We start from the raw sequence: 22,585 nt of genomic DNA on the forward strand, positions 1-22,585 counted from the left end.
ACCCAATTCAAATGTAATATTCACATGTAATTTATTAGGTGTCCCGAACGTGCTGGCATTGCTGGAGGAGAAAGCCAGCACTTACTTGAACATACATTCAGAGGTCTCACCTAAGCTTTATATGTTCTAATGCTATCCAGTGCCAACCTTTTTTCCATGCTAGCCATTCTTATAATATTTTGTAATTATGAAGCTTTTCAAATGTTTTCAAAGGACTTTCATTTACACAACGATTTTTTCCGTACAAGTGCATGAAAGAGTGTCAAGCATATTATGTTCAGTGAACATCCAATGATTTTCCAAGACCTCTGAAAAGCGTATTGACAATTCACTTTGTTTAACATGGCCCAGTGTTTTCCCTGTATTTGCACACTGCTGCCAAATGAGCTACTACATCACCAGTATCACTGTGTTACTCTCATAGTTTAGAATCTAAAATTATTCTCCCCTGACGGTGGGATTGAAACAAAATGCTTCAATTTAATTTTAACACCCTTCTAATCTGCCCTCCTACATACTTGTGGGACCTTATTTCCCATTCTTTCATTCTATATTTATTGAGTTTACAAGATTCTGGATTAGGTTCTCCTGGGTTCACACACAAAATACATTGTCCCTGTCTACAGGAGCTTGCAGTCTAATAGAGAGGGAAAAATGCAAAATGCCATTAGGTAGACTCAAGGAGAAATAGATAAACTGCTAGCATAACACACAGGGTGGAGAGATGACTTCCAGTTGTAAGCATCAAAGAAGTGTGTATGGAGGCAGTGGGATTGGTAATAGAGATGAAGACTGGACAGGAATTACGAGACTAGAGACGGGAAAGCACATTTCATCACAGTGAACAGGCTAGATACATACAAGGGGTAATTCCTTTGGCTAGATCATAGTGCACACAACAAGAAATAGTAAAGGTGGAGAAATGTATCATTGCTAATTCACAAAATGTTTTAGTGTTAGGCTAAAGTATCTGAATTTTCTTCTAAAGTTGGTGGGTACCTGAAATCTAAAGGGCCATGTCAATAAAATATGTTCCCCTCACACATAGAGGGAAACATATAATTAATTTTGTGTCTCCTTTTTGACTCCTTCTCTTCTCCTATTTCAACCTATACACCTTATATACTCTAAATTATGTTGACAGTAGGACTGCAGGGTAATTTATTCATATTTTAACCCAAAGTACCCAGCACAGTCTCAAGGGTTCACTGAATGAATGGCTAAATGGCTGAATGAAGAGATGGATAAATGTTGGGATGAATAGAATGAAATGATTGCTTTATTCTAAATACTGCTACAGAAAATTCACAGTAAAGACAAAAGCTTATGAAAGCAATGTTTATATAAAATATCACATGAAGACCAGCAAGTCCTCCTTCTGTTGAGAGAATGGTCAGATGCTTGATACTTTCACTTGCATTGAAAATAGTAGCTTCCTCACTGGTCACCCTGCATTTACTCTTGCTTCCTTATAATCCTACCAGAATCAGCTTTATAAAGAAGAATTACATCATTTCATTCCCCTGTTCCAAACCCTCCAGTGGTTTACTACTTTATTTAGAATAAAATTCTTCCCACAGCTTATGAAGCCCTCCTTGATCAGGCCTCTGCCTATCTCTAGGCCCCCTCCCCTCTTCTCTTGCTTGCTTTCTTCCACGCACTTAAAGCCTCCCTTCTACTCTTCAAGTGCTTCAACTTCAGCTCATTCTAACTCCTCTGTAACAGTTCCCTCTGCCTGGAATGATCTGCCTCAAGGTCTTCACATGCTGGCTCATTCTTATCCTTTGTTTTAGCTCAGATGTCATCTCATCAAAGAGCCCTCTGTGCCCCTCCATCCCCACCATGATCTTCCATTTCTCAGCCCCCTCACCTCATAACACTCTCCTTGATATATCTCTCTTCATAGCCATTTTCACTATCATATAGTTCACTTACTTGTTCACCTTTTATTTTTTATCTTCTGCCAACTGAAATGTACATCCCACAAGGACAGTTCCCTTATCTGTGGTTTACTACAGTGCCTACAGCTGGATTTAGTACACAGCAGACAATATTTGCTAATTGAATGAACCAATGCAAGCTAGTGCCGTATTTTTTTCCTGTGCAATCATTACTAAAGTCCCAGAAGAACATCCTGTATGCACCGCCTTGCTGTCTGTGCCAGATCCTTTCTCCTTAACCCCTTTTATTCTGCCTTTTGCCTTCATCATTTACCTGCACATATCATCTTTTTACTGCTCATTGAACTCCAGATCCCCAAATCTGGTTACCTACCTTACATTTCTCTTGTATCTGACATTTCTTGAAATGATCACTTCTTGGCTGTATGGCTCAGAAACATCTTGAATCTCATGAAACTCTGATGATTCCTCTTCTGGCTTTAGTTCAGGTTGTGATTGCTGCCACTTTAAAAAATAAATGGTTCATTCTAGTTTTACCCAGGTTTGTGTTCTTTCTCTAGAATTTCGTCCATCATATGACTATATCTAATCCCAAGGTGTAGGGCCCTCTACTAAGGTCTAGGTGTTTTATCTCCAAATGCCTCTGAAGGTATTCCCAGCTGGTACAGCTGTGGTGGATTTGTAGTTAGGTTCAAATCCTGAGAATGTGATCTGTGTAACTTAGTCTCAGTTTCCTCAGCTATAAAATTAAAATAATACCTATTCTGTGAAGATCCAGAGAGATAACATATACATTGCCTCATCCAAAACCAACCACATGTTCCTGGAGCACTCGATAAATGTTTGTCATTATTATCATTATGAATTCTATTGAATATAGCCTTTGTCAATACCAAAGATAGTTCTTGACTGCATGGTAATACAACCAGTACTCTATATAAAGAAGCTATATTTTTGAATCGTGCATCTACTTATGTGCTAAAATTGTTTAAAATAAATTCTACTGTATGTTTTAAGTTTGCATTGAAGTATGGCTACAGCCGATTGACAAGGAAAAAAAAAGTCATAAGATGGATATCAAAAAGTAACATTAATGAGCTGCTAAAGCTAAAATTACAGGAACTTATGAAATTGGTTAAACATAAAAACCATTAAACTGTTTACTGAAGCTTCACAGATATACTGCAGCTAATGAGCATTTCTGCTATTTAAATAAGCCCAAATTGAACACACATTACATGGATACATAATTAGTCATGGCAGTCAAACACACATAGACTTACTTTTAAAGCTCTATTTAGGGAATCTTTTCCATTTGATTTATTTTGTTAATTAAAATATTTTTCAGTATTCACTTATATTTTAATAATATTGTTTTCACAAGTAGTGTAATTTACTTCTGGCTTTCTCTTTGTTTTTATTTATGCTTTAAATGCAGCAAATGAGGATTTTATATTAAACATTTTTTAACCCCTTTCTGTAGTTATTTATATCACTTGATGGTATCATCCAGCATTTTAAAAAGTTCTTTCACTGAGAAGTATACATAAAATATTTCAGTAGCCTTTCCACTTTTTTCACTGTCTCCTAATTATCAAGAGGTATTAGGCACCCAAATGTGCATAGAATTATGATGATTATGGTCCAAATCAGATTAAAGGATGATCTATTCCTTCAAGGAGTTTGTAGTCTTAAGTAGATGGTATCATTGAATATAAATAAGCAAATCAAAGTGCAGCATTTGGGAATCCAACTGAGAATCTGAAAACAATCCCCATATATTTTCCTCAAGGACACTGACCTCCTTGAGGAGATCTCTTACAGAGAAAATGAAATCAAATCTTCAAGGAGTTTAGTGTTTTAAATAGATGGAATTATTGCAGAGAAATAAGCAAATCAAGGTGAAGTGCTTAGACAATTTTAATTTTGAATTGATTAGTCGGTCAGTTTAGGAAATGAGACTCCCTATAGAATACAGGTAAAACAAAAGGAGTTGCTACAGGCTATTATTGACATCCATCTTTTGTATTTAACTTGGGGAGTCTAAGCTTATCTTGGGCATGGAGGGAAAGAAAATTAAATCTGTACTTTTACACTGCCTGAATTCTACAAGCATATCCAAACTGAGCGTTATTTAACCATAGCAGTAGGAAAATCAAATAGTTAAATCAGTCAAAAGAAATTAGCCAATGCCTGTTCTTCTCTAATCAGTGTGTTTGTCACTGTAGAGACTTTCTTTAGAAGCTTTGGGAAGCTTTTGGAAAATACTTGGGTTTCTTCTCTACAATGAGCTGATTCTCTAATTGTGGAAATAAGACTTACAAGAAAGATAATTGCTGCCCCTTCAACCCCAATCTGCTTCATTTTAATTATTCCCACGGTTCCCAATAGTGAAACTTTAAGAGACTGTTTTTGGCCTATTCCTGGCTTTTTCTTTCCCTCACACCAAGGGTCAGTTGCAAGGAGAGCTTTGGAGTGAGAAATAACTGGATTCATATACTGGCTTTACCACCTCTTGGCTGTATTTAGGATGCTAATACCTACCTTAAAGAGTTGTGCTGTGGTCTAAATGAGACTACTGTATGGAAATATTCATCATCATGTCTGCCTCACACAAGGGATCAATGAATGCTGATTGTTTTCCTTAACGTTCTTCATTAGGTGAGGATGATATAAATGAGATGTAAGGAGTAACTAGGAGAGAATTTCCTTTGGTTGAATTGTTAGAACATGGTAACTGACTGCATGTTGAGATAAGTGGAGAGAAAAGATTCAAATATTATGCCAAGACTAAGATCTATTTCTACGTTTTTTTGAGAAGGAAGAATAGGAAAAAGCGGCAGTGAAGGTTAAAGAGTGATCATGGAGGCAAATGGAAAAGCGGAAAGTGTGGTGTCATTGAAGCCAAGATAAGGGACTTTTATGAGGAGGATGTGGTCATCTGTTGAATGCTACTGAGAAATCAAGGAAGACAGTGCCATGCGTAGGGTGAGACAGTTGAGGCACTGACCTGCCCTTGTACGATCTTGAGCCTAAGGACCTTCTTAAATCTTGTTCTCTGAGTGTCTCACCCCACCCCACCCTACTTCCTGAAGTGAGGTGATGACGGGAAGGGTCACTGGATGTGGCAATCTGGATCATCTTAGTGATAAGAATTTCAGTGAAGCTTTGGTGGTCACGATGAGTAGGAGACGTGAAAAAGTAAGCTTACTAATAATTGTGAAATGTGAAAATCCCAGAGGAAGCTTGTGAACTGGGTTTTAGATGTGACAATTTAGAAGGGACAGTAGAGTATCCACATTAGAATCTCTAACAGGCAGCTAGAAGTGTCAGAAAAAAAAGCAGAAGGTCGTGTTTGAGGTCATTTCCAGAGAGATGAAGTTAAAAGCACAAGACAACTATAATTTCTGACACAGAAAAGTGTAGTAGACAATATTTGAGAGCTGGGAAGAGGATGATGACAAGATGAAAACGAGCCAGATAGAGCCTAAGGACAGTTTAAAAAGAAGGAGAGTCCAGATAGAGTAGCATTCCGCAAATCAGAGAAGGAGATCAAAATTACCCTGATTCGTCTATTGGATGCTATAGAAAGGCAAAAAGGAAATCACGGAATCTGGTGACCGTAGAGACCATATTTTCATAAGAGGGATACACTGGAAGGAATAATTGGGTGGTAAAAAATGTAGGTAGTGTAAATTACTCCAGAAATTAGATAAAAGAAGATGTAAGAATGGCAGTGAGAAGAGAGAACCAGGTTAAGACCAGTTTTTCAACATAGGAGATGAGAGAGGAGAATATGAGAAAGGCAATAGTCTAAAAAGAATCAGAGATACTTGAGGTTCTGTAGAATCAGGAAGGTACAATATCAAGGTTGACTTTTGAGGGGTTTACAGAAAGAAAATGATGAATTGGCATTGTCCGCTCCATTGTGTTTGGGAATGGACAGCATATTGATTCGAATACTCAGAGGCAGAAGGGAGGTGTGAGAACAAAGCTCGTGCCAACCGGACTTGATATACTTAGTTGAAGGCATTCTGTGGTTCTGTCCCCTCCATACCCCAGGTTATTTTATTTAAACACAGCTCTGATATCCTGGCCCTGTAATTAGAATTTATTTGCTCTTGCTGAGATTTTGCTTTCAGCTCTGATTTACTGAGATTATTGCCTCAGCTCGCCTTTTTGTTTCATTGTGCTTTGGTCCTCTTGGCTAATACGTTATGTAAAATTAAACAACAAACACATTGATGAATTCATCTGTTTTCAAGATACTATTTCATTACAAATGTTGAAAGTTTTTATTCCCCCCATTGTTTTATAGCATCTCAAACTCTCCAAAGAATACTAATAATCGTTCTTCATTATGATTTCTGTTGTATTGTTTTATTGTTTATGGAGAATTAATTTATATTTATGTACTAAAATATAACATTCTTGACATCTTTTTATAAATACTGAGAAATATACTTGTCATATGCTTGTGGGTTTCTCTTCTACATATATGACAGCACAGCTACATCAGTTTAATTGACCTTGGCAATCTGCATCTGCCAGTGATGTGTCCCTGAGGGACGGTTTCTGCAATTTTAAGCTCTGGCTTATTGAAGAACTTGTGTGTCACAATACAATTAAGTCTATATAAAAAAATCATCTCATGCATAACATTAAGTTGACTAAAAGTTCCTATTTCAAAACCATTTCTTGTTTTAAAGCTACCTCAGTGTGTCTTTGTTTTTTAAATAAGCTCATTCGAACATAGTAGTGATTAAAGCAGAAAATTAACATAAATCTTGAATGTTTGGTATGAATTAAGGATGTTTTCATTCCTTTTAAAGACTGCATAAAATTCCAGGCACCATAACATTTAACACATTTCTATCCCATTTGCAGAATAATATAGACTGTGAATAAGCACGTTTTGGGATTCTTTTTCAAGTTCTTTTTCTGTTCATCTATGGAACTACCAGGACATATGCTGCAGTCTCCAGCAAGATGCAATCTCATGGAAATCTGTGGGGAAACTGTGTATGATCATAACAGAAAATCCCTCTTCCCCCACCCCCATTATTTTATAAACAAGAAAGAAAATAATACAATCCTTCTATTAATATTCATTTAACACTTCATAGGATATGGCAAGCAGTTATTTGGTTTGCAAATGTAAATATACATTTTTCATCCACTTATGCTTTCATTCCTTCCAAGCTAGATAAAGGCAAAACAGAAGATATCCTTCTGAGACTTATTTTTATTGTATTCCAAGTCAAACGTATCAGCAGAGATGTAAGAGAGCTGTGAGGAGTCCATAGAAGGATAGTTACAATGATGAGGAGGATGAAAGTCCCTCTAATAAGAAGCAGCTAAATAAATGAACTCCTTCCTGACAAATTATGAATAAAAGCATATAGATTTTTTTCACTGAATCCTTAATTTGAGTTCTAAGTTAAATACTTTGGAGCTTTAAAAATATGATTAAGTAATAGAAATAGCTACATTTCAAAAGAGTCATCGAAATCATGAAAAGTGTTATTAGGATCCACAATCAGAATCAACAAAGTTTCAAAAAATTAATTAATCCCCTCTCTCTGTCTCTCATGTTTAAATATTGAGTCCACTGTGCCTACAGGGAAACGATCCTAATCATTTGATGTTCAAGTTGTAATGAATAGTCATTCTTGTGTTAGCTGCTTAGTGCCACTGATTGAAAACATTTCTGACCCACTAAAGCATCGCTTATATTCTTATAAGCTGTCCGTGTTCTATTTTTTTCAATTTTTTCAATGATCCTTTATCATTTGGACAAAGAAAAAGTTAAAATATTAGATATTAAAATGCAAACAAATGATCTCTATTTTGATTGATGTAAGCTTTGCTATACTATTTAATAACATCATAACCAATTGCTTGATCTCTCATTTTTTTATTTATTTCTTAAATGAAACTATGAACATGTGAACCTTGAAGCCCTCTAAAAAGAGTAGGGGGAAAATTAAATAGGTGATTTTCAAAAGGGGGCTGAGATAATTTTTACTGTGAGAGAAAAATTTTGTTTTGGAATACAGTGTCATAGTTATTTGATTATTTGTGAGGTTAGTTGGATGTTACAAATGATAGAAAAATTAAAAGTTTATATTCAGGTCTGACTTCAAGCTATAATTGAGTCAAATATTGAGGAAAGAGAGCATATTTTAAAAATTAAACATGAGTATGTATGAATGTTTAGAGACATAAAGTAATACAAAGTGTATCCAATGGAAAGACCCATGAGTAGAATAGTGCTTTTGAATTCACAAATAAATATTCCTAGGTTGGCTTATAGTGTTGGTGCTAAATATTTTAAGAAATGCAAGAATTACTTATTAAACTTCTAGTAACGTCTCCTATTTATTGACTGAGTTAGTGATAGAGCTCTAATATTAAAGTGAATCATACCATATGCATTTGTAAATCATAAAAAAGTTATAAAGCACGTTATTCATGAACTTCAACTTAATTCAGCAAGCATTTATTCAGCACCTACTATTTAAGGTGCACTGTACTGAAGAGTAGATTCAAGTTTTGCGAGACCTGAAGCCTATATAACTTGAGGACTTTCTATAAAAAAGAAAAAAATTACAAATTCAAATTTAGGCCTTGAAAGAGGCCCATGCAAGTGAGGGACCCTGAAGCTTAAGCTTCAATAACTTCACAGTATATATGTCTTTGACTCTAATAGCTGCTGTGGGAAATCAAAGATAACTAAGGCATAATCCCTGCATTGCTCAAGCTTAGAGTGAAATCTGTGCTAATCTTCAAGGATATTCTTGTAAAAAAATGAGGAAAATGTATAAGAGAGCTTTGATCTCCTAGTGAAATAATTTTGAATTTCTTCTCATTTAAAAACCATCTTTATTTCAGATCTCTATGTAGGACAAAGTTGTATCAAAGTCTTGGACAAATAAGGTCATTTCTTATACAGGAGAATTATTTTTTATCCCTTGCATGTGAGTGTGTGTGTGTGTGTGTGTGTATGTCTCTATACCATTCAATGATGGTGTGTTACAGTTACCATTATTATAATAGGTTGAATTGATGAGCCATGCTCACTATCGATGTTTTGCAACTCAGGTAACTGTCCACAAATGGTAGTGATGATCTGTTATGCAACAGGGAACAAATGCTAAAGGTCTCTTTTCATGTGACCTTTAAAGACAATAGAAAAATTTTCTCAGAATGCCATTCTGTATTGAAAATAATTACATGAATATTTAATTTTACTCTCAATGAAGGGTGAAATTGCATCAGAGATACAAACAATAGAAGATTTTTAAATAAAAACCTGAGCATGATGGCATTGATCCATCTACTCATCCATCCATCCATCCATCCATCCATCCATTGAATTGAGTGTCTCTTATGTTTTAAGTGCTGTGGTAGGGTTGGTGGCACAGTGGTAAGCAGTATAGCATGGACACATTCTTGTTCTCATGGAACCTACAGTCTTGTGGGGAAAACACAATCAACAGTAGTCCCTTAATAGTTTTCTAGAATTCTAATATTCTTCAAGTAGAAAGCTACAAATATGCACCAGGGTTTATTTTATGTTTTTTTTTTTTCTATTGCTCAGAAAAAAATAATTTTAGAATAACATGGTTTGGCTATTTTATTTTAAACTTAAATTATTCATCTATTCAACAACTAATTTTTGTATTCTAAGAGCTTCCAATATTTTCTCCTTTTGTTTATATTGTTATATTTTCTTTTCAATTGGAGTAAAAAATAACTCCCTTAGTCTATCTTGAGAAGCTGTGCTTAAAATTCATGATATGAATACCTGGAAAGAACATTTTATCTTAAACACTGGCTCAGTTTGCTCCGTCATATATGGTACTGTCTACCTTTCTTTATTTCTTCTCTAGATTAACCCCTTAATCTAACTTATTTTCTTTTATCTCTTCCAAATATCCAGATCGTGTGACAAGTGAGTTTCCTTTAGGTAATTTTTCTTAAAGGGACTCAACCTCTTCCTTTTCCTGACATGTTTAGATTCATTGGAACACAGCATATTTAGCAGATAATTTAAATCTCTTTTACAGAGCAATTTCCACAAGGAACTAATGTTAATGGTTGCATTTGTAGATTTTTACAAAATAAAACAGAAATTACTGGCTAAATGTAACTGTATTCTGGGTCCATTAAATCGCTTAACATTAAGTGTAAGTAATTTGATGGAAACGTAGAAGATATGTCTTGTTTTGTTCATAAAACTTGCTGTGAAAGGAAGAGATTGGCAGTTGATTCAAATTCACAATATAACTTACATCTATGTTACACAGGAATAAATTTGGGTTCATAAGAGTAGTAACAAATTTGTGAAAATAATGGTCATGGACAAAGTTTTAGAAAATGTGTTTTATAACCATTAGAATATTTAAAGGACTGTAGTCTGCCAAACATCTTACACATAAATACCAGATCTGAAACATTGCCCAAATCTGTGGTCTTTAACACCTACATGTGAGTTTTATTTTGAATTGGTTAAGTCAGTACACTTTGAATGTATTGTTAACTAAGATATTTCATTAACTTTCCATTTTTATGGTTCATTAAAAACAGTTGCTTGAATCCCTAGAACAATAATTACATCATAATTTTTCTTAATTTTCAAATTATTTTTATGTGATGCACAGATTAGTCATTGCCTGTTGTCTTTCACTTTTTTCCAGTAAAAGAAGCCTTGAGCCCTATAAAATTTAACAGATGGGATCTCCCAGAAGTAGATCCAGAAACTATGCAAACCAGTGAACCATGGGTGTTTGCAGGTGGTGATGTTGTTGGTATGGCTAACACTACGGTGGAATCCGTGAATGACGGAAAGCAAGCCTCTTGGTACATTCACAAATACATACAGGTAGGTGTTTGCCATCAATTTCAGTTAATTTTTTCCAATGGATAAGTACTTCTTTATTTTTGCTACTCATTGATATGAGCATTTCTATAAGGTATATAGTAACTATATATGCAATAGGTCACATACATATTTACTTGGATAAATTTTTTTAAATGTGGACTGGATAGCAGACCTGTTTAGGTGACTGAAAATTCATTTATGCATTTCTACCAGTGGAATACTATGAAGTTATTCATCCTGTATTCAAAATATTTATCAATGCTTAAAGACATAGATAATACATTTATCAAATCTGGATGATATGCAGTATGATATAGAATCTATATTCCTAATAATCTTGCACAGTCCAGAAAATTATGTTGTCTGTCCATGTGGATCAGTGAGTTCCTATTCACTTCCTAAATTATATGCACCTAATTGAAAAGAAAACAAAAATTTTATAAATTTCAATTGTAATTATTTTTTCACTATTTGCTGTTATGATACAAATGCAGAATGTAAAAATGATAAAATATAAAGTTAAGCATACTCTGGTACAGTAATTTTGTGCTCTTGGGGAAAAAAGCCATATCTACTAGATTTCAGTTGTCTTACTTTTTGACAAAATGCTCTGTTCTTTTCCTGCTCTATAATTTAACTAAATGTAGACACAGTAACCTCATTTACATAAAATGTTTCTGGAAAAGTTTGCTCTTGTAAATAAAATCCTTATTTTTCTTTCCTATTCAAGAAAGGCTCTAAATTCACGATATAATTCCTGCCTCCCTTCTTTTGATTTCTTTGGTTTCTCACATGCTAACAAAATTCACTTTGTCTTTAATGTTTCCGTTTCCTTGAATATTTTTCTTCCTCTTTGTCACCACCATTTAGTCTATTCTGGTTGTTCTCTACTCTTTCTGTAATTCATCCGTGACTACTTACTTACTAGGTAGGGCCTGGACTTGGTACAGATTACATCATATTTTTTATGTTCAGTTAACCAACCTACTCCCACCTCACCTTGGCATCTCTGAGTAGTGGGGCTTGAGATGTTGCGATCTGGGCCAGAGGGTGGTGTGGTGTCCCATAGAGGTAATGCTCTAAGAATGGGTGTAAACCACAGTCTACTGGTTGTGCATAGAGACAAAGGAAGCAGTGTTTGGGGGAGATGATAAGTCTAAAATTAAGAATTCTGTCCAAATCATTCATAAATCAAAAGGGGACTAGGCTAGGAAGAAAAGGGGAAAAGGAATGAAATTTTAACAGACAGAAATCTGGGAATACAAAGGAGACATGTTGGTAGTAGTTTTGGCTCTAGTTGCTGCAGCATCTGTATTTTGGAGAGTCCGTATGGCCTCAGAAATTCACAGCAGGAACAGTTCAAGACAACTACCCAGGATGGACTCCTGCTTTGCCTTTTTCACTTTTTCTGTCCCAAAACTTATCACTCTTTTAATTTTCTCATTCTACTCTTATTTCTTATTTTCATAGTGTTCTCCCAAGGCTCCTAAGTGTGTAACTCCGTAATCTGTATCTCCAGTAGAGCATTCCATGATCCAGCTGTGTGCTGAACATCTTCACTTGTCTAAACTACATTTCAAATTCACCACTCCATTTGGATATATATTTACCTACACTTCAAACTCACTTCTTTTAAACCAAACATGATCTCCTAAACTTGTTTCATCTCCAGTATTTAACATTTCTGATTCCTAGAGTCAAATCCTCTACATCAGTGGTCCTCAAACTCTGGATTACTCAGGCTAATAAAATTTTCAAAATCAATTTGAAAACCAATATAGGGCTGATTGCTTCTTGTTTTGCTGAGTAACAGCATTAAAATAAACACTCAAACACATGAAATTATAATATTTACTCACATTTATTAACAAGAAAGTTTATGAGAAAAGTAGGAAACAGCACAGTCTCAGAATAGAGATAATTCTTAAGAAAACACAGTTGAAAGATTTATGCTAGTGTGTTCACACACCTATTTTTCTCATAAAACAGCACTGCTGTACACACCCTTATTTATGAGTTATTTATCTGAATTTTCTTTCTTTTTTTTTTTTTTTTTTTTTTTTTTGCGGTACGCAGGCCTCTCACTGTTGTGGCCTCTCCCATTGCGGAGCACAGGCTCTGGACGCACAGGCTCAGCGGCCATGGCTCATGGGCCCAGCCGCTCTGCGGCACGTGGGATCTTCCCAGACCAGGGCACGAACCCATGTCCCCTGCATCAGCAGGCGGACTCTCAACCACTGCGCCATCAGGGAAGCCCCAATCTAAATTTTCTTTTCTTCTTTCTATCATATATGCCTGGTCAATTCTACGCCTGTAAAGACTTTCACACACTTATTTTAATTTGCTTATTTTTTGTGTGAAATACGATTTTGGGTTGACCAGACATCTCACTGACCAGTCTGTTAACTCCTTGAAGAAATGAAGGTAGACCCAGGAGAAGGGAAAAGGCTTTTGTGCTACGCCAGATAAAACCTAGTGAAGATGTGAATTCAGTTTGCAGAAGTGAAAATGGTGGGAAGGCAGAGACGCTAGAGAGATTTGAAACAGTAAACTTGAACATAGGCAAGTGGAGAATGGCGTGTGTTATTGTTTTCTAAATATTTAAATCCATTTGTAGCTTTTAAATTAAAAGACATAGAGAATGTTTACTATATTTTATGATGATGGTGGTTTTGTAGTGCTTCACAATTATCATTCAGGAAGATTCTTAAGGGTATTTTTTTTTTAACTTCACTGTTATCTTTCTACTTCCCTGAATCTGATAAATGTGTGCTGATAAAAATGAGCAATCATTTTAGTTAGTTTCCACTTACTCATGAAAGGAAAGACACAGACTCTTAGGTATTATGAAAAAAAAGTGCATGTGCTTTAAATATATATTGCTAGGAATGATAGTGTTTAAAATATAAAAAAATTAAAAATTTGTGACCAGTAAAAGTTTTGGGTTTGGCTGAAGAATTCAGATTTGTCAAAGAAAGTATTGAATGACATTTTAGAAATGCAGTGAAAACAGAAGGCAGATAAAATCTCTGTCAGGTAAAATGAACACTTTCACTATTATGCGAGGGTGTTGGATACAAAGTGCTAAGCAGTTATGAGACTAAAAAGGAACATATAGACAAAGTAGGATTTTTCTCTCTGTCAGTAACTTAGTTCTGGCCTCTATCACCTCCTAAAATTGCCCCCAATTTCCCCCTGTCAAATCCAAAGCCCCTATGCTGCAGCCAGAGTCATCTTTCTAGAATACAAATTTGATCCTAATTTCCTCACTTAAAACCCTGCAGAGGCTCCTCTTTATGCTCAAGATGAAGTCCAAACTCCTTAGCTTGTGATACCAATTTGAATTTCCCCTAACACATCAAGATATCTCCTACATCTGGGCCTTTCCTGACTCCACCCATTTCACCTGTCTGTATCCCGCTTGTCCTTCAGGTTTTGCTTCCTTCTCCTCTTCCAGAAACACTTTCCTTCTAGTGTGTTCTTTAGCATCCTGTGTTTCCCTGATTGAAGCCTTCTTACTGGTCTGATGCTACACAAGCCAGTGGCCTGCTAGCTTACTAATATACCCTCAAAATAAAGAGCGTATTCATCATTAAATAGGAAAAAATGTAGGGATAATTGATTTTAAAGGAATTTAAAGAAGAGTTAAGAAAACTAATATATTTGTTATATAAGTTAATTAGCACTGTAAATAACTAGTGTTTTCTTACCAATGTAGCATTAGTTTAGAAAAATTTATATAATGCCTGAAGTGTATTCATGAATGAAGGTTTATAACACCTTGTCTTATGTTATACTTTGGGGAAACATGCAACACTAGACAGTGGACTTAAAAAAATGATTTTATACATACATTATAGTATTAATTCATACATGCAATCATTGCAGTTGGATACTTAGAATTTCTCTGAAATACACTTTTTCAGGTAAATGTGATTATTTAAAGACACACATGTTGGGATTTCAGTAATTCCCATAGTTATCTGAAGTGAGCTTCACTTAAATTTTATTAGTTAATTTAATCAATTACTACTTATTGAGTACCAGCTGTTGGGTCTAACACTTGACTTTGGGAGGGTACCAAAGTGAATAAATGAGGAGAAGTATAATAGAGTAGTTAGAAATTTGAGCTCTGAACTAAACAGATCTGATTTCAACAATACTTTCAAACTGTATGACCTTGGGAAAGTCACTTCATTGCTCTAAGATGTGGTCTTCTTAGGGGTAAAGAAATGATTTATTAATAAAGGAGCAATAATAAAGTTGCTACCCTATTGGGTTTCAGGGAAGAATACATAAGGGAATTTATGGAAAGTTCTTAGTAAAGAGTCTGAGCTCTAAATATTTATTGTTTGTGAATTATTAGAGATTATTCCCTTTGGACTGTTAAAATGGTATCAGAGAAAAATTATAAAAGAGGAGATTTGAATAGAAAGTCAAAGTATAGTATTTTAACAGATGACGACTGAAAGAGGCTGTTTCAGGTCATGATGAGAGCATTTTATCTAGCCATTCATTTTTGCATCCATATGCATCCATCTGTCTATCTGTGTAGTCATTCATGCATGGATTCATTCATTCATTCAGTAAGCAGTAGTTTTTTAAAATGGTGCTTTACAAATAGTTATGGAAGCATACATATAATACAAAATAACAAATGCAGTAATAAAAAATGTAAAGGCACGAGGCAGTATGGAAGAGTTAATGATTGATTCTGCCTGGAGGTGGGTATCAGGATATGGAGTGAGCAGACTTCATAAAAATCAAGATACACGTAAAGAGGGAAGATAAAAACTGGAAGAATGCTGAGTGATTTGAATCGCTGGAACTTAAAGAAGCCTACTGGATAAGATTGCATAGCTTGCCCACTGTGCAAGGGCTACCCAAACAAGGGTACCAGTTGGCTGAAATTCAGACCAAGCTCCACTAACCGAACAATGGCATCTTTTGCTGTGCTGCTTCTATTCAGAGGCAGGAGTGCCTTCCTTGAATTTTCACAAAGGTGCTTTCTGCCTGCTCCCTAAGCCTTGCACCTGTGCTACAGCTTTTTCTTTTGTTTTCACCAAAAGGCAGTCTGAGCTAGTGGAGGCCCCGAACATGGAGACTATATAGGAAAAATGGGAGAAAGGATCTGGGGTTTATTATACTGGGGTTAGGACATGATGAGAGTACCCAGTCTGGGAATTTAATGTGGAGTATGTAATGAGGCAGGAATGTGGTAGGAACTGTTTGAATAAAGAAGTGATAGTGTCAGATCTGGAATTTATAGAGAGAGAAATATTTTTCATTTTGTCAACATTTCCCTCCTTGTAAGTCATTATTTTAAAATATTAAACTTGCTCTTCTTTAGTTGTACTAATAAGTGATCCAGTATGACTTCACCTCACTTGTTTATAATACTATGATATTAGTGGAGTCCAGGTATATTTGAGTTTTCTTCTTTCACTTAAATGAGAATACTGACTATCTAAGATAACTTTGACAGTGTACCCAAAGAAAGAGTATGTAACTGAAAGAATGACTACAGGTAAACAAAAAAATTCTATAAATTTTCAAATTCGCACTTGTATCTTTGTAATGGATTTATTTAACTAGTGTGTGTGTGTATGTGTCTGTGTCTGTGTGTGTGCATGTATGTGGACAGATGGATAGATAAAAAGTTCTGTAATAGGAAAAAAAAAGAAATTAACCACATTAACCCATCAGCCTTCCTTCTCTAAAGGAGCTTATAATGATGTTTGAATTCAATTATTTCATCCATGTGAAATAGTTAGAGAAAAATATATATGACATAATAGAAAGCTAAATTTACTATAACAAATAAATGCTAAATTAGTCAAAGAACAGAAATCAATGTTGACTAGAATTATTAGAGAAGACTCAAAAGAAGTAGTCCCTGATTTTTATCCTCCCTGGAACATGCCTTTTATATTCACTTGTCAACCATTGAAATAACAGCCACTAATTGTTTAGCATCTATCATACATTGTACAGTTTTTGGTTATAATGACCCTGTTAAACAGGCATCATTATCTATGTTTCATAGCTGGTAAAAATACTTTACCAACTTTACCTACTTTACTTTAGGCTCAAATGATAAACCTATTCAAGGTCAGTATCCTGTTAGAAATGAAGCCAAGATTTGAACACACAAATGTCTAGCTGTTAAGTTCCCCTGTACTGGACTACTTCCCTGGTACTTTTCAACTCTGGAATCTTAGTTTTCTTGCCAATTAGCAGCAGTCCTTGACACCTTCCCCTACAGTATGTGTTAAAATTTAAAAATATAATAATGCAATAGAACTTCTCCTGAGAGTTCCTCTGTAGTTTGAAACTGAAATTAAAGATTGTGATTGGAGGCTGTAGTCTGTGTATAACTTAATTCTGGCCCAAAATATACCTTAACCAAAATGATTAAGTGTATAGAAAAGTTCTAGGAATTTGAACTTCCCAGAGAAAGAAAATAGAGGGGCAATTAGCTCAGTTAGTATGATTAAAGTCTATTTAATTATTAATTGGAGTAAAAATCAGACATTTAATTATATAGGTAAATCCAGAACATTTATCAATGATAAATTGGTTAAATCTAGAACATTTATTTAAAAACACGGGAGTACAAAAAAGTTATCTTGTCCTATGAAACAGTTATCAATAATTGTTTGGTTAATCCGAAAAAGTTAAAATGGGACGTATAAAAAGGATATACACATATATTAAGCATATCATTTTATTTTAATGCATTTAGATATTTTCTCATTTTCATTTCTCTTAAAAAAAATAAGCAGGGCCAAGATCTTTTCAATCCAGTCACTGGAGTTCTAGAATATTTCTTATCTAAACCTAACTATAATATATTGTCTACAACTTCCATTTTTGTTTTTTAAAGTGGAACCACATTTTCAAGGAACGTACATAGCAATTTTCTGGGTTTTTATGATTGCCCTGAAGTCATTTCAGTTGTTTCTGTCACACTTAATTTGACAGCAACTGTTTTTTAGTAACTCACCTTTTTATCATATCTTTTGAAAACATTCAACTTCGTTTTCACAGAATCAACCCTCTTTCTTTTCACATTCGTATAGCTCATCGATTTATATAATTTTTATTTACACTTTGAGCCAACACAAATGGGGTAAAGAATGTACAACTGACTCTTAATAAGCACACAACTCAACAGGTGGAGTAGAAGGTTCATAGGCACACAGGAGCACCCCACCCATTACAAAGATTCAGTACTCCTTGGCATTCCTTTGTATATCTCAGAGAGGAAAAGGAGAGAAGAAACTAGTCTAGTGAATCTGTTTGGTGGAAAGAGCTTGGTTAAGAGAGTGTAAAAGGTGCCTAAGGTCCTACTTTACCAAAGAGGACCTTAATACCTTAATACCAAATGTTCTTTACAAAAATACAATCATTCAGAAGATTCAGCACTTACTTTGTTCTAGTATTGACATACAAACAAAAATTCAGTCAACGTAGAGGGAAAAAAGACTACATGATATCTCACCATGCTATGGCCTTCTCTGAGAACTTGGAGATAGAATACAAGCTAAATTCTTCTAAGTCTAATCCTAGATCAGAAGTTCATTTTTCCTAAAGTAATCATGGTAGTTCTCAGAAAATGATCTTGTAAACAGGAGACATTTTGTCAAATAAAACAATCTAAATATACGGAAATTATCTCAAAAGTCACAGGTTTGATTACATCATTAGAGTGATCCTTTAGTCATGTCACTATTCTGTGATTCAGAATTCTATTTTAAATTCACTGTCTCTTATATGTAACATTAAAAAAAAACACAATATTTATTACTGGTTGTGGATGGGTTTATCTAAATGTACATGCTGCTGCTATGAAAGCAGTTGTGGTACAAAGATAAATATTGAAAGGCAAAAGACAAGAGTTATTAGTGGAAGGATAAGTACGGAATTAATAGAAACTCAAATAAAGGACAGAATTTGTATAGAGCTTATTCAACTATAGGCAAGAAATGAAAAGGATAACACCTGGTTTCTTCTAGGTAGAATTCATGAGAAACTGCACAGGGTAAGGAAGGAGGCATTGGGTCATTAAACATTAAAAAAAAATGTTTTGGTTACTGAGCTTACAAGTGACTTTAGGTGTCACTGAATACTTAGTTACAGAGTAGTTGAAGTTAGGGCTTCCCTGGTGGCGCAGTGGTTGAGAGTCCGCCTGCCGATGCAGGGAACACGGGTTCGTGCCCCGGTCCGGGAAGATCCCACATGCCGTGGAGCGGCTGGGCCTGTGAGCCACGGCTGCTGAGCTTGCGCATCCAGAGCCTGTGCTCCGCAACGGGAGAGGCCACAACAGTGAGAGGCCCGCACACTGCAGAAAAACAGAATAGTTGAAGTTAAATAGTTACAGAATATTGTTTCTTGGCAGTCAGCATTTGAGGTCAACTTTCTACAACAAAAAGTTAATTTTATTATTGGTTTAGTTTCAGTGTTCCTTCTATGTACATGAGTTTGTCTACATGCATGTTCCCAAATGATATTCTTTTTTTGTTTTCTCAAACTTTACCCTTAATTAAATAAGCTGTATTCCTATAATAAGTATCCATGTTAAAGTGCCTGATACTGTTATGATTATTTCATTTATGATTATTTCTTTATGTTATACTTCCATTTTGTCAATCCCTCCTAAAACTAATTGTTGTGGCAAAATTATCTTAGAATGTATGTACAAGATACACGCATAAATATTAGAGCATCATACTAGATCTAAAATGTCTTTCCTAACCCTGTAAGATCACAGAGCACAGGTATCTTTTAAGTTTTAGTTTTCTACAGTGTTTTTTCAGCTCAACTTTCTACAGTGTTGTTCGGCTTCAGTGAAGCTTATATGATATTTTAATGAAGGTTATAATGAATTTCTCTCACAGTTAATGTGATTCTCCTCAGTTGTATGTAGTATATGGGTATATTTTGAAATAGGTGTTTGTAAAGTTCTTCAAAACTATCATAAATTCCTTGCATGGATGACCTGCTTCTCTACTGCTTGAGGTTTTTGTGTATTTTCTTTTGGTTTCATTGAGGCACAAAAGAATAGTTAGTTGTTGAGAGAACTAGATCTCTCAGGGGGTTAGTAATGAGATACAGAGCCTTTAACCTTTTGGTCACTAGTTCAGATCTGGTCACTAGTTCAGATCAGGTCAAGAGTGACAGAAAGTCATTACCATCTATCTGATGGTAGTTCAATAGGCTATGTGAAACAAATTTGTGATTTCAGTACCTAGAGAGAGAGACATGACATAGTCCCACCATATAGTGAGTGAGTACAACATGGTAGTTGTGGTTTTAGTTTGAAGAGAAAAGAGTCATCCAGTCATTGCTAAGTATTTCATTTTCTCTCTGTGAGCTGAGACTCCTCTTGGTGGATTTGTTAATGGAATGTTGTGAGAAAGCTAGGTTTGTGTCTGTGTTTTTTTTGTGATTTGAGGCCATGAGATTCCCATCCAGAGGAATCCCTATCTGTCATTGTCACTAATAGGGTAAAATTCAGCCTCACTAAATTGACTTTTAAAAAGTGATTTCAGTCTCAGATGGTGATTAATTCAAGATTCAAAGTTACATCATTCATGTCTGCTGTTTCTTCAATGCCCTTCTGCATATATTTTTTTTAATGTTTCATTTTCCTCTTTAATCATTAATTTTATCTACATTTGGACATATGACTGAACATTTAGAGAGGCCTATTCATTCTTGTGAATCTCTCACATGGGAAATACTGAGTTAACAACCAAGAATAGAAAATTGTAAGGACACTTTGAAGATGGGGAATTCAAAACTGGGCACAGTGCAGAAGGATCATTGCTATAAAGCTAATTGAATTATGTGCATTCATATCAATAAATGAAATCTTTCACCTTCTGCCATCTTTAGGATTTGAGATTATGTGAAGGATTTTATCTATCTAATACCTTTAGTGAACTGTCAGGTTATTAAAACTTTTTGATTTGGGGGTCTCTTCGAAAGGTCTCTTTCTAAAGAGAAAAAAGTCCTATGTTTATACTTGAAAGATGTATAAGATCACAGCATTTTCTTAATACTGGAATATTTACAATTTTATTTTATATTGGGGTCAGTGATTTTCCAAACAAACCCACACTGTTGGATTGTTAAAATTTTAAACCTATCTCTCATAACATCTATGATGTGAAAATAAAGCCCAAAGAATGGTAGTGACAGTGCCTTTTGTTTAAGATTTCTGTTCTGGACAATGATGAACAGTTGCTAAAAAAAATATGACAGTCTGGGATTTTAGAAAACAAACTTAGAAGAAATTATCTATGTCCAAGTCTCTCTTGCTTAGAAGACCTTCAGTGCCAACTTTAAATAAAAGGCACTTATCATCATCATTGCTTAAGATATCACTTTAATTCCACATCTTCAAAGGCATTCTTTTGCCCTGAAATATACCAGTGGTTTCTACAGTATCTGAAGAAATATGATTTGAGAATTAGAAATTTAAATTGCACAGGCTTAATATTAGAGTATTTCCGTTACCCTTTGCAGGTTTTGAGGCAGCTTATTCGACCTTACAGTCTCACCAGGAAGCTAATGGGAAAGCCTTGCAGCAATCTTCACAGGAAAGTTTCCAAATGTCAAGTGTCATCTTTCCAGCTGTTAGATGAATGGGTAGCCAAGAGGCATTTATTTGGGTGTGCAGCCCCTGTGAAATCTGGGTGAGGCAGGAGAAAAGGCTATAATTTTGTGGTTAGTTTACCAGCATTGGTATAGTTGCAAATATCTTAGCCAGGCAAAGGACTTCATTTGTGGTTTAATGATTGACAGCCCTCTACAGTCTTCTTCTACTTAGGGAATAAAAATGCCTTTCAAAAACGGCATCATCAATATGTCATACTAATTTTTGAATCCTCCACTGCTTCAAATAAAAACAGTCTTATCAAGGGAGCTGGTTTCTTCTCTAAACCCTTCTCCAACTGAGAGGAGGTAAGGCTTTTCAAATGACAGCTGTATTAAAATCTTGAGGCCTATTGAAAAAGTGTCCTCTAAGATATATTTCAAACTCTTTAATTCCTGTGTTAAAAGAAAATTGGTATAAATCTTTGGCCACTGTCAGGTTGAAAAACAATGAATATCAATAAAAAGACAGTTTTAAATCATAATGGATTTAGTTTGAGGTAGTGATAGCCTCCGAAAAATAATATTGAAGTATGTCATGGCTAAATGCTGTTTCCATGCTAAGTTTTTCCACTTGGTCAGGATCACAGTATTGAGATGACTTCAGCCCAATTGCTTATTGGGAAACTGGACCTTCAGACTGAAAAAGAATCAGAAGTGCATGTGATCTAATTTGTATCCCTTTCAATGGGAAGTAGTAAAGTTAAATTCGCTTACAGCTATTGAAAAATAAAGTCCATTTTAAGTGTTGTAAATAAGCATACAATAAACCCTATAGTGCTATCTATAGAATTTGCCTTTGGTGGTACATTCATGTTAATTTTTGGTGTATTCCCTAGCTAATGTTTAAAGTAATTATTAAGTATCAGAGACAATACTTTTTCTATTAAAAATTTCAATTTTAATAATGTGTACCTTTTTGCATATGAAGGGGGATTTATTTTTTATATCATCTATATGTTGTAAAAGGAAATCAAGGAAAAACTGAGGAATGAGCCTATATCTAATGGAGCTATCAAAACAAAACTATCTAGTTGGTGATAGGGGAAGAAAATGCCATGACTAATAAGTAATTTTAACGCCTTTTATTGACTTTGTATAAGGTTCCAAACCTTATTAAATGGCAGCATTTGAC

General features: G+C 35.0%; 1 protein-coding gene across 3 annotated transcripts in view; it reads left to right on the plus strand.

Annotated features, from left to right (window-relative positions):
* DPYD (dihydropyrimidine dehydrogenase) overlaps window positions 1-22,585 on the plus strand; it is an 810,457-nt gene that overhangs the window by 376,057 nt on the left and 411,815 nt on the right. For all 3 annotated transcript variants that reach the window (XM_019919998.2, XM_073810605.1, XM_073810614.1), the window contains one exon: window positions 10,604-10,788. In XM_019919998.2, the coding sequence (XP_019775557.1) occupies window positions 10,604-10,788 (185 nt within the window). The remainder of the gene's footprint in view (window positions 1-10,603; window positions 10,789-22,585) is intronic.

The sequence above is a fragment of the Tursiops truncatus genome, chromosome 1, assembly GCF_011762595.2.
Source record: "Tursiops truncatus isolate mTurTru1 chromosome 1, mTurTru1.mat.Y, whole genome shotgun sequence".
Classification (NCBI taxonomy): domain Eukaryota; kingdom Metazoa; phylum Chordata; class Mammalia; order Artiodactyla; family Delphinidae; genus Tursiops; species Tursiops truncatus.